The sequence below is a fragment of the Sander vitreus genome, chromosome 10 (assembly GCF_031162955.1).
Source record: "Sander vitreus isolate 19-12246 chromosome 10, sanVit1, whole genome shotgun sequence".
Taxonomy (NCBI): Eukaryota; Metazoa; Chordata; class Actinopteri; order Perciformes; family Percidae; genus Sander; species Sander vitreus.
The window spans coordinates 1,695,733-1,708,232 of NC_135864.1; the positions used below are offsets into that span (position 1 = coordinate 1,695,733).

Consider the following 12,500-nt stretch of genomic DNA (forward strand, 5'->3'; position numbering starts at 1 on the left):
TCAGTGTTCAAAAATGAAAACCGGATATGACGGAACATCAACTGCAGGGTACGTGTCCCCTAGGGGTACTTTAGAGGACTGCAGGGGGTACGTGTCCCCCTAGGGGTACTTTAGAGGACTGCAGGGGGTACGTGTCCCCCTAGGGGTACTTTGGAGGACTGCAGGGGGTACGTGTCCCCCTAGGGGTACTTTGGAGGACTGCAGGGGGTACGTGTCCCCCTAGGGGTACTTTGGAGGACTGCACGGGGTACGTGTCCCCCTAGGGGTACGTGTCCCCCTAGGGGTATTTTGGAGGACTGCAGGGGGTACATGTCCCCCTAGGGGTACTTTGGAGGACTGCAGGGGGTACATGTCCCCCTAGGGGTACTTTGGAGGACTGCAGGGGGTACGTGTCCCCCTAGGGGTATTTTAGAGGACTGCAGGGGGTACGTGTCCCCCTAGGGGTACTTTGGAGGACTGCAGGGGGTACGTGTCCCCCTAGGGGTACGTGTCCCCCTAGGGGTACTTTGGAGGACTGCAGGGGGTACATGTCCCCCTAGGGGTACTCTGGAGGACTGCAGGGGGGTACGTGTCCCCCCCTAGGGGTACTTTGGAGGACTGCAGGGGGGTACGTGTCCCCCTAGGGGTACTTTGGAGGACTGCAGGGGGTACGTGTCCCCCTAGGGGTACTTTGGAGGACTGCAGGGGGTACGTGTCCCCCTAGGGGTACTTTAGAGGACTGCAGGGGGTACGTGTCCCCCTAGGGGTACTTTGGAGGACTGCAGGGGTACCTTCTTTGGACCTATTCCTGCCTTCCTTCCTTCTACCGTCTTTTTCCAAGGTTTTGTCTTTTTTACAGTTTTTGTCTCCTTTTCTCATCAGCATTTAAATGTTTTTCAGGTACAAGGCTGTTTAGTGAATCTATCGCTGACAGCGCTGTACTGTTCCTCTTCATAGAGACCTTTTTTTCTACCAATAATGATTAGCGCTGGTCAGGGGGTACTTGGCTTAAAGAAACTAATCAAAAGGGGTACATTATTGAAAAACAGCTTGAGAAACACTGTCATATTGTACTAAAATAGTACAATAGCCAGCGTAGGGCTGGGCAATATGGAGAAAATCAAATATCACAATATTTTTAACTTATATTGTAGTATTGACTATTGGTGCTTTCACAAAATATTTACACAATGAGATTTTAGATAAATAACTATCATAATGTGGATATAATGACTAAGTGGGGAAAAGGCAAATAATAGAACAGCTACAACAGTCTGGTAAGGTCAGAAAATGACATCACGTTACTGTAACGCAGCCTTTAAAGCCAGGAAAAGACGACACTTACCATGTAACGATATTACAATTATTCAAAATCTAAGACGATATCTAGTCTCGTATCACGATATCGATATAATATTGAAATAGTGCCCAGCTCTATGTCACCGAAACGTGTTTCTGAAAACATTTTAAGCGAGAAATAGGCCGTGCTGTTGCTGAATCTTCATTTCAGATCAACAAAGGTCAGTTTAAAAGGTTTTCGTCAGATTTTGAGAGGCTCTAGTCACGCTCATCCCGCTCCCCGTTTCCTGGTCAGCTCTCCACCAATCAGATGGGTCATTTGAGTCCGACTGCCCGCCTTCCGATTCAACAAGTCAAATCAGCCCAAATGAAGGCCGACGGCTCCTTGGACGGACGACGGGAACACACTGAACAGACTCGAGTCACCGACCTCGCCAGACTAGCCAACGGACGATTATCGGGTTGGTGTGTCAGCGCCTTTAAACCCCTAAAATGAATCAGTTAAAACAGCTCGGGTTGGACCCCGCCCGTCTGTTTTAGTCCAGTTTGGAGTAACAGTCGGTCTCCGTCCGCCGACGTTTGAGTTTAGACGCCAAACGGTCGACTTTTCACATCAGTTCAGTTTCCTGTTTAATGCTGATACACGTTTAAGTTCTGTGACACAACTCAACAGGTACCAAACCCATCCGGAGTTTAAAATACGGTTAAGATGTACCTGATGATGAGGAAATGTAGTTTGATTGATCCTCAGGGATGTTGAGCTCCTTCTGTTGAGCGTAGGCGTTAAATAAGTCAATGTCTGTACCGTGTTTCCCCATTTTGGCGTCCGGATTGGTCAGAGCGTCTGCGTCCGTTAAAAGTCTCTCGGCTTGCGTTGAGATCTGTGCTGCACCGCTAGATAAAAAAACTAAACATTAAAGCCTCCAGGTGGACAGACGGGACTCGTACTTGCGGTTAAAAAAGCCGCACGGCGCGCGCCGTCTATGCCAGAAGACACCAGGGCGTCAGGCTCTGGTCACACTCCAGTTTGGTGTTGATGACGGTGCAGGGAGCGCCGCTGATGCTCAGCTCCTGGCGGGACTCCACCTCGTAACGCAGGTTAGTCAGCCCCCCCTCCTGATCCACCTTAAACTGCTCCTACAGGGAGGAGGGAGAGAGGGAGGAGGGACGAGGGAGGGAGGGAGGGGGCAGGGAGGAGGGACGAGGGAGGGAGGGAGGGAGGAGGGGGCAGGGAGGAGGTAACAAGGGAATGAAGGAAGTGAGGGAGGGAGGAGGGGGGAGGAAGGGAAGGAGGGAGGGAGGGAGGGAGGAGGGGGGAGGTAACAAGGGAATGAAGGAAGTGAGGGAGGAGGGGGGAGGAAGGGAAGGAGGGAGGGGGGAGGGAGGGATGAGGGAGGAGGGACGAGGGAGGGAGGGAGGAAGTAACAAGGGAACGAAGGAAGTGAGGAGGGAGGAGGGGGATGGACGAGGGAGGGAGGGAGGAGGAGGGAGGAGGGACAAGGGAGGGAGGGAGGAGGTAACAAGGGAACGAAGGAAGTGTGGGGGGGAGGAGGGAGGAAGGGAGGGGGGAGGGAGGGATGAGGGAGGGAGGAGGGACAAGGGAGGGAGGGAGGGAGGGAGGGAGGAGGTAACAAGGGAACGAAGGAAGTGTGGGGGGGAGGAGGGAGGAAGGGAGGGGGGAGGGAGGAGGTAACAAGGGAACGAAGGAAGTGTGGGGGGGAGGAGGGAGGAAGGGAGGAGGGAGGGAGGAGGTAACAAGGGAACGAAGAAAGGGGGGGAGGAGGGTTGACAATGGGAGGTTGTGTTTAATAAAGGGTTTTCCATGGGGGGGGAGATTTTCTGTTATTTATTTTCACACAGAGCGATGCAGAAGAGTTGATCTGTAAGTTAACAGCCAACAGATTAAATATATATAATGTTTTTACAGACTAAATGATGTGATAGCTAGCTAGCTAAGTAACGTTAGCGTGAAGAGTAACGTTAGCGTGAAGAGTAACGTTAGCGTGACCGGCAACAACCGTGGCTAAATTAAGTCCGATTTTTTTCTGTCCTTTAAAGCTGTCCCATCTTTTATTTTCACTGTTACAAAGACGTTGTACAAATACGATGGCCCAGTCTCTGTGTACTAACTGCTTGGACGCGGTTTCTTCTCTGTGTACTCTGATTGGTTGGGGGCAACCGGTGGAGTCTACCTGTTTCTGGGCAGCGACTCTCTTCTGGTCCCTCTTCCTCCAGGCCGAGTCGTGGATGTGGAGGAACGTTTTGTATCCTGTAGTGATTCCAGTCGGTCTGAAGAGCTGCAGAAAGAAACCCACGACAACTTAAGAGAAACAACAGAAAGTCAGGACGGATATTCCACCTGTCAGATCTTTTAGGATCTTTGAACTGATATTTATTCAAGCGCCAAAACATGGACTTCTTTAGCTTAAAGTGCTCATATTATGCTCATTTTCAGGTTCATAATTGTATTTTGAGGTTGTACCAGAATAGGTTTACATGGTTTCATTTTCAGTAAACACCATATTTTTGTTGTACTGCTCATTGCTGCAGCTCCTCTTTTCACCCTGTGTTCAGGTCTCTGTTTTAGCTACAGAGTGAGACCTCTCACTGCTGGAACATCTTTGTTGGCAGTCGCACATGCTCAGTAGCTAGGTAAGGACTACATGCTCAGTAGCTAGGTAAGGACTACACGCTCAGTAGCTAGGTAAGGACTACATGCTCAGTAGCTAGGTAAGGACTACATGCTCAGTAGCTAGGTAAGGACTACGCGGTCAGTAGCTAGGTAAGGACTACATGCTCAGTAGCTAGGTAAGGACTACACGCTCAGTAGCTAGGTAAGGACTACACGCCCAGTAGCTAGGTAAGGACTACATGCTCAGTAGCTAGGTAAGGACTACACGCTCAGTAGCTAGGTAAGGACTACACGCTCAGTAGCTAGGTAAGGACTACACGCTCAGTAGCTAGGTAAGGACTACACGCTCAGTAGCTAGGTAAGGACTACGCGCTCAGTAGCTAGGTAAGGACTACGTGCTCAGTAGCTAGGTAAGGACTACATGCTCAGTAGCTAGGTAAGGACTACACGCCCAGTAGCTAGGTAAGGACTACACGCTCAGTAGCTAGGTAAGGACTACATGCCCAGTAGCTAGGTAAGGACTACACGCTCAGTAGCTAGGTAAGGACTACACGCTCAGTAGCTAGGTAGACACAGACAGAGAGGGAGAGAGAGAGAGAGAGAGAGAGAGTCAGCAGTCCCTGTCCTGTGTCCCGGTTCTCTGGAGACCTGTTACCTGTAACTCAGCTTTTCTCAGTCGTCTGTAGAACTCGTCGTCCTCTCTGCCCCAACCCCAGAACCGGTTCGACATCCCGTTACACTGCAAAACAAAAACGACTCAAACACTGATGAACTGATAAGATTGTGATGGATGCAGAAGACTTGGAAGACTTGTCCTGCACTGAGTAATGTTTTATAGTTAAATACAGCTACAATCTCACCAGGTTTATGTGGTGTGTGTGAGCTGTGAAAACACTGTCGGGCCTTTTTCACGGCAGGAACTTAACCACATGTAATGTATACTTAATAGTCAATGGGTGGTTTGGTGAGAGAGTGAAGTGTGTGACTCTGGGACACAGAAAAATACAAGTCGTCATATTGATGCTGTTCATATTTGTTCATGTTTATGTGCACCAGAATGTGTCAAAATGAATTTACCGTATTTTCCGGACTATAAGTCTCACTTTTTTTCATGCTTTGGCTGGTCCTGCGACTTATAGTCAGGTGCGACTTATATATCAAAACATATATAATGTAACATGTTTTTAAATGTTATTTCATGCTGAAAACATCACCGTCTACAGCCGCGAGAGGCGCTCTAGGCTTGTGACGACTATATGCTGCTCCTAAAGACAACTGAGAAAGAAAAGAAGCTGCAGGAGACTGCAGGTAGTAAAACACGCAGCCGAAAACGGTCATCGAGCAGCAGGACGAGAGTTTGGAGTGAGAGAGAAACTTGTGAGGGACTGGAGAAAAGGTTAGTCTTACTGCAATGAAGAAAACAAAGAAAGCTAGTCGCGCTGAAATCCAGATGGCCAGAGCTGGAGGAAGGAGTCCACAGATGGGTGCTTGAACAACGTGCTGCTGGGAGAGGCTCGTCAACAGAGCCGTTACGTTAACGTAGAGACACCTACCGTATTCAGCCCCTTGTTCTGGGGGCTGTTGGGTAGTTTAATAACTGTTAATGTGTTACGTTAACATAGAGACACCTACCGTATTCAGCCCCTTGTTCTGGGGGCTGTTGGGTAGTTTAATAACTGTTAATGTGTTACGTTAACATAGAGGACACCTACCGTATTCAGCCCCTTGTTCTGGGGGCTGTTGGGTAGTTTAATAACTTGCCTTTCCAGATTAAATGTCTGTTCTTGGTCTTGGATTTTGTGAAATACATTTCTAAATAAATGCGACTTATATGTTTTTTTCCTCTTCATGAAGCAGTTTTTGACTGATGAGACTTATAGTCCAGAAAATACGGTACTTATTATGTTATTTCAGCAAGACAATACAATTCCTGTTAGTCCCAAACCCTTTAAAACAATAAATATCAGTTGAGGTGGACGCTATATATATATATATATATATTTCTACAATTCTGCCTCCTTTCCGTATACTGTACTCCCTTTCATGAGCACGGGAGGTTAAATGGATACCAGAAGTGCTCCTGCCACTTTTTTCTTTTACAATATATAAAACATATTTAAATGTTGGCTGAGTCAGTTCAGCCTTCAGGAGGATGAAAGTACACGTGTAAAACACGACACAAAATAATAGTGTACTTACAAACCCTAATGTGAGAAATAAATGTTTTTTCCCCTTTACATTGTTGCACAGTCCTACTGACTATGGAGAAGGACAACGGCTTGCATACGTTTACACACCCACGCTAAAGCTGACTAAAAAGAGGAATAAACAAATAATCTTTAGGAAATTGATGTTAATGCCTTGATTAAAAAAATGAGGAAAAATCGGAAAAAAATGAAGGGTATGTGATGATGTGGGGGTATGGTGAAGGGTATGTGATGATGTGGGGGGGTATGGTGAAGGGTATGTGATGATGTGGGGGTATGGTGAAGGGTATGTGATGATGGGGGGGTATGGTGAAGGGTATGTGATGATGTGGGGGGTATGGTGAAGGGTATGTGATGATGGGGGGGGTATGGTGAAGGGGATGTGATGATGTGGGGGTATGGTGAAGGGTATGTGATGATGGGGGGGTATGGTGAAGGGGATGTGATGATGTGGGGGTATGGTGAAGGGTATGTGATGATGTGGGGGTATGGTGAAGGGTATGTGATGATGGGGGGGTATGGTGAAGGGTATGTGATGATGGGGGGACCAAGGGAACTGTATCAGGATCATAGTATCCTGGATCCATGAAATAACTGGCTTTTCAAAATAAAAGTCTGCCTGCCTCTATGGGAATCTAACATAGGGGTGTACTGACTTATGCCCCCTGTATTTTAAGGAAGAACATTTATTTCTTTACGATACATTATTCATTCACAAAGACAATTGGTGTCCTTAAAGGTTGGATTTTTCCTAATTTTTTTAATTAAGGCATTAAGATCAATTTCCAAAAGATGGTTTTTTTATTCCTCTTTTTAGTCAGCTTTAGCGTGGGTGTGTAAACTTATTCAAGCCGTTGTGGCTCTTATAACCAGACTTGACAACGTCTGAACTGTCCCTTTAATAAAGCCTGTACCATGTGGTAATGTTTCTTGGTGAGCAGCAGGATCCCCCCCACGTAGGTCTTGTAGTGGTACAGCGGGTGCAGCTCCGGGGACGCCACGTGGAACGGCCCGTCGTCGGGGAAACCGTAGTCCAGCGCGTCGTTCAGGGGCAGCAGGTCCACGTCGTGCATCGCCAGGTAGTCCGTGTCGTTACCACTCTCCAGGTAACCCACGTTGATCAGAGACGCTCGGTTAAATCTGAAACAAGACGTTACTTTGTCGTAAACTTTGACGTCACGTTTCAGATTCATAGCAACCTTTGGGGAGGACAGGGCTACATTTACACTGCTACGTTTTTTTAGGGTTTTCCTTAACGTAGCAGCTGAAGAGGGGGAGGGACTTCAACCTCTGACATTCTTGCCTTTAACTACATGTTCATTGTGACCACATTCATCCTCAAGAGTAGGGTTGTGCCGATGGACGATATCATCGAGAGACACCATCGTGATGCCACCATCGTGACGCCACGCGCCCCACCCTGTCAGACACACACTAATCCTAGTCGCGGGCGCTGGACGGGAAATTGACAAGTGCGTCTGTCTTAAACTAGCAAAGACACTTGCGTGCAAGATGGGCCCCTTAAGTGGAAGCTACTTCCCCCCCCTCTATCTGCTCTACTAGCTCTACCTGCTAGTAACGTTGGTCACAGCGGGAAGTGTGTTCAGGTGCATTCTGGTCTTACAGGGAGGTGTGTTCAGGTGCATTCTGGGCGTGCTGGTCTTACAGGGAGGTGTGTTCAGGTGCATTCTGGGCCTGCTGGTCTTACAGGGAGGTGTGTTCAGGTGCATTCTGGGCGTGCTGGTCTTACAGGGAGGTGTGTTCAGGTGCATTCTGGGAGTATTGCTATCTTGAGGCAGTGGGAAGTGATGGCACCATTGACCAACAAAAACCTGGTCTAAAGTCAATAACGCAGCATTTCATTGTTATTTTAACAGAGCATTAGTAAAATGCTCCTAGGCTCGTGCACAGCACGTGCACACTATGCTTGTTACACACTCAGGGACGCACAGCAGCACACACACACACATGCAGAAGATTACAAATAATAATATTACGGTGCAAATCCTCCATCATAACAGCAATGCTCCAAGGTCCAAACGCGCCTGGCTTTTAAAGGGAATGGGAGATGATCTCTGATTGGTTGATTGCATGTTACGCCCAAAACACACCTCTGATTAATGAAGACACTAAGAACAACCCTTTTGAACCAGGCGCCCGGCACACGGACCCTTTTTTTCTGTCGTCAAACTGGCAAAAGTGGATTTGGACACGCCCTAAACACACCTGCACCAGGCGCTTCACGCCGTGTGCTGAGATCGTTAAAATAGAGCCCTGAATTTGGACTGTCCCTTTTTCATAAATAAACTGAATTGCATTTCTGTCTCTTTTAGAAAAGCAAAGTATAAAAACCAAACGTCAAACCTGGCGATGGCGTTTCCTCACCTGTAGTGATCCACCTGGTTGATGACGACGATCTTGTGGCGGATCTTCTTCTTGTTGAGGAACGTGTGCATGAAGGGAACGAACGCCAGCAGCTCGTCGAAGCGCTCTCTGAAGGGGACGATGAGAGCCAGTTTGTGAGGACCCCAAGAGGGGTCGTCCGCTGCAGACGCCTGGCTGTCGGCCACGGGGCAGGGCGGCTGCGGCTGCTGCTGCTGCTGGGGAGGGCGCCTGTCTTCACGCATGGTGGCCGACATCTCCCCTGAACAGCTGAGCTGCAGCCAGAGCAGAGAGACGAGCAGCAGCACCATGCACAGGCCGAACAGCTTGTAGACCGTACATTTACCAGACAGGAACCTGGGAACACACAGACGCCCGCAGGGGGGGGGGGGGGGGGGTTCAGTCAGGAGGTAAAACACAGAAAACTGTATCTCTGGCTGATTGGTTGGCTGGCAGACACACACACACACACACACACACACACACACACACACAGACACACAGACACACAGACAAAACTGCAAATGCATTAATGTCACCAATGTGGCATGTAAACAAAACAAACTTCTCCAACATTGGTTCTCATGTCTCCCCGTCCAAAAGTCCTTGGGGGTCGCATTTATAAAACTGTGCGTAGGATCCTTACTATAAGTGTACGTACGGCCAAAAGCCCAAAATGGCGTAGGCCGAAAACAATTCAGATTTATAAAACCGTGCGTACGCACATCTGTAAGCAATGTTCCCTTTATAAATCACAGATTACCTACAAGTGTGCATACGTGAGTCAGCCTCTTATCCCGCCCTGTACACGCCCATTTTTAACCAGAAATAGTCAATGCTGATCAGTGTTAATGACCCTGGCAGTCACCGAATCATGACGACTGGCGCAGAAAACGCAAAAAACCTCTCAGACGCTGGTGAATTGCTACCAATTGAATTAGAATTTCGGCCTGCTGTCACACAGTGTTGGGAAACTTAATCTATAGACTACCTTTATTAATAATATCTTCCAAAACAGCAGGCATTACGCCACTCGGGGACAGCTTCGATATACCGGACCTATATGATAAGTTTTAACAGAACTATACTGTATATTATATCCAAACAAGCCTTAGTGATAAAGGTGAAGATTATATATAAGGAGGTATCCTTCCACCGACCTCTACGGTCTCTGCTGACACCCTGATTAACATCGTATCCTTCCACCGACCTCTACGGTCTCTGTTGACACCCTGATTAACATCGTATCCTTCCACCGACCTCTACGGTCTCTGCTGACACCATGATTAACATCGTATCCTTCCACCGACCTCTACGGTCTCTGCTGACACCCTGATTAACATCGTATCCTTCCACCGACCACTACGGTCTCTGCTGACACCCTGATTAACATCGTATCCTTCCACCGACCACTACGGTCTCTGCTGACACCCTGATTAACATCGTATCCTTCCGCCGACCTCTACGGTCTCTGCTGACACCCTGATTAACATCGTATCCTTCCACCGACCACTACGGTCTCTGCTGACACCCTGATTAACATCGTATCCTTCCACCGACCACTACGGTCTCTGTTGACACCCTGATTAACATCGTATCCTTCCACCGACCACTACGGTCTCTGTTGACACCCTGATTAACATCGTATCCTTCCACCGACCTCTACGGTCTCTGTTGACACCCTGATTAACATTGTATCCTTCCACCGACCTCTACGGTCTCTGTTGACACCCTGATTAACATCGTATCCTTCCACCGACCACTACGGTCTCTGCTGACACCCTGATTAACATCGTATCCTTCCACCGACCACTACGGTCTCTGTTGACACCCTGATTAACATCGTATCCTTCCACCGACCTCTACGGTCTCTGTTGACACCCTGATTAACATCGTATCCTTCCACCGACCACTACGGTCTCTGTTGACACCCTGATTAACATCGTATCCTTCCACCGACCTCTACGGTCTCTGCTGACACCCTGATTAACATCGTATCCTTCCACCGACCACTACGGTCTCTGCTGACACCCTGATTAACATCGTATCCTTCCACCGACCATTACGGTCTCTGCTGACACCCTGATTAACATCGTATCCTTCCACCGACCACTACGGTCTCTGCTGACACCCTGATTAACATCGTATCCTTCCACCGACCACTACGGTCTCTGCTGACACCCTGATTAACATCGTATCCTTCCACCGACCACTACGGTCTCTGTTGACACCCCTGATTAACATCGTGATCCTTCCACCGACCACTACGGTCTCTGCTGACACCCTGATTAACATTGTATCCTTCCACCGACCACTACGGTCTCTGCTGACACCCTGATTAACATCGTATCCTTCCACCGACCTCTACGGGTCTCTGCTGACACCCTGATTAACATCGTATCCTTCCACCGACCACTACGGTCTCTGTTGACACCCTGATTAACATCGTATCCTTCCACCGACCTCTACGGTCTCTGTTGACACCCTGATTAACATCGTATCCTTCCACCGACCACTACGGTCTCTGCTGACACCCTGATTAACATCGTATCCTTCCACCGACCTCTACGGGTCTCTGTTGACACCCTGATTAACATCGTATCCTTCCACCGACCACTACGGTCTCTGCTGACACCCTGATTAACATCGTATCCTTCCACCGACCACTACGGTCTCTGTTAACACCATGAACACGGGTCACAGTTTACGCGGAGGAACACGGGGAACACGGGTCACAGTTTACGCGGAGGAACACGGGTCACAGTTTACGTAGAGGAACACGGGGAACACGGGTCACAGTTTACGCGGAGGAACACGGGTCACAGTTTACGCGGAGAAACACGGGTCACAGTTTACGCGGAGGAACGCACAGTCTCCCGTCAAGTTTGTTTTTTATAAATAACAACCTTTGCGTGGGAAGTGGCGTACGCACGTTTTCACCCGTTTTATGTGTACGCCACGTTTATAAATGAGACCCCAGGACCTTATCACAGGTCAGCGCGCGCACACACACACACACACACACACACACACACACACGACACACACAACACAGATGCACACAAGACAGAGACACACACACACACACAACACAGATACACACAAGACAAAGACACACACACACACACAGATACACACAAGACAAAAAGACACATACACACACAGATACACACAAGACAGAGACACACACACACAGATACACACAAGACAAAGAGACACACACACACACACACACACACACACACAACACAGATACACACACACACACAAAGACACACACACACACACACACACAGATACACACACACACACACACACACACACAAGACACACACACACACACAGATACACACAAGACAGAGAGACACACACACAACACAGATACACACAAGACAAAGACACACACACACACACACAGATACACACAAGACAGAGACACACACACACACAGACACACACACACACACAGATACACACAAGACAGAGAGAGACACACAAACACACACACACACACAGACACACACACACACACATATACATACATACATACACACACACACACACACACACAGTGTGCAGCTTTCTAACACATTACAAGGGTTATAGTTTGATGTAACTTAGCATCTATGGCTAAAATAAATGTCCAAACATCCATCTTACCTTTTCTCCTCTTTGAAGTAAAGGACAGGCTTTCTTCTCGAGGAGTACATCATCTTCACGGCCTGATTCCAGTCCAGTTTAATAAGAAAACAACAACAACGACAACAACGACGACGACGACGACGACAGAGACTTTAAACTTTAAACTTAAAAACAAAACACAGAAGCAGTGAATTAATGTTTCACTCTTCTTTCCAAACTGTCCTCCATGTTAACTCCACACAACCCCCCCACCCGGCACTTTACAGCTTTATATATTTGCGCATTAAAGTAAGAAGTTAGAAGTCCATGTTTGTAACCGGTTTGTTCTGATGTTTCTGTGTGTTAGTTAACAGCTAACA

The 12,500-nt window shown here is 48.1% G+C and overlaps 1 protein-coding gene across 1 annotated transcript; it reads right to left on the bottom strand.

Annotated features, from left to right (window-relative positions):
* Nucleotides 1–775: 775 nt before the first annotated feature.
* On the bottom strand, nt 776–12,489 carry b4galt7 (xylosylprotein beta 1,4-galactosyltransferase, polypeptide 7 (galactosyltransferase I)). The gene is made up of 6 exons (XM_078260001.1): nt 12,160–12,489; nt 8,503–8,856; nt 7,032–7,257; nt 4,566–4,649; nt 3,471–3,575; nt 776–2,415 (listed from the first exon to the last, which is right to left on the bottom strand). Exons 1-6 carry the CDS (start codon nt 12,210–12,212, stop codon nt 2,260–2,262), a joined length of 978 nt encoding a protein of 325 aa, XP_078116127.1. The 5' UTR covers nt 12,213–12,489; the 3' UTR covers nt 776–2,259.
* Between the last annotated feature and the right edge of the window lie 11 nt (nt 12,490–12,500).

Excerpts from the sequence above, each read along its gene's own strand:
- b4galt7 (XM_078260001.1), bottom strand. The coding sequence starts at position 12,212 with ATGATGTACTCCTCGAGAAGAAAGCCTGTCCTTTACTTCAAAGAGGAG. Across the intron at positions 8,857-12,159 it reads TACTTCAAAGAGGAGAAAAG|GTTCCTGTCTGGTAAATGTA; the intron begins GTAAGATGGATG and ends GTGTGTTCCCAG. Across the intron at positions 2,416-3,470 it reads GAGTCGCTGCCCAGAAACAG|GAGCAGTTTAAGGTGGATCA; the intron begins GTAGACTCCACC and ends TCCTCCCTGTAG.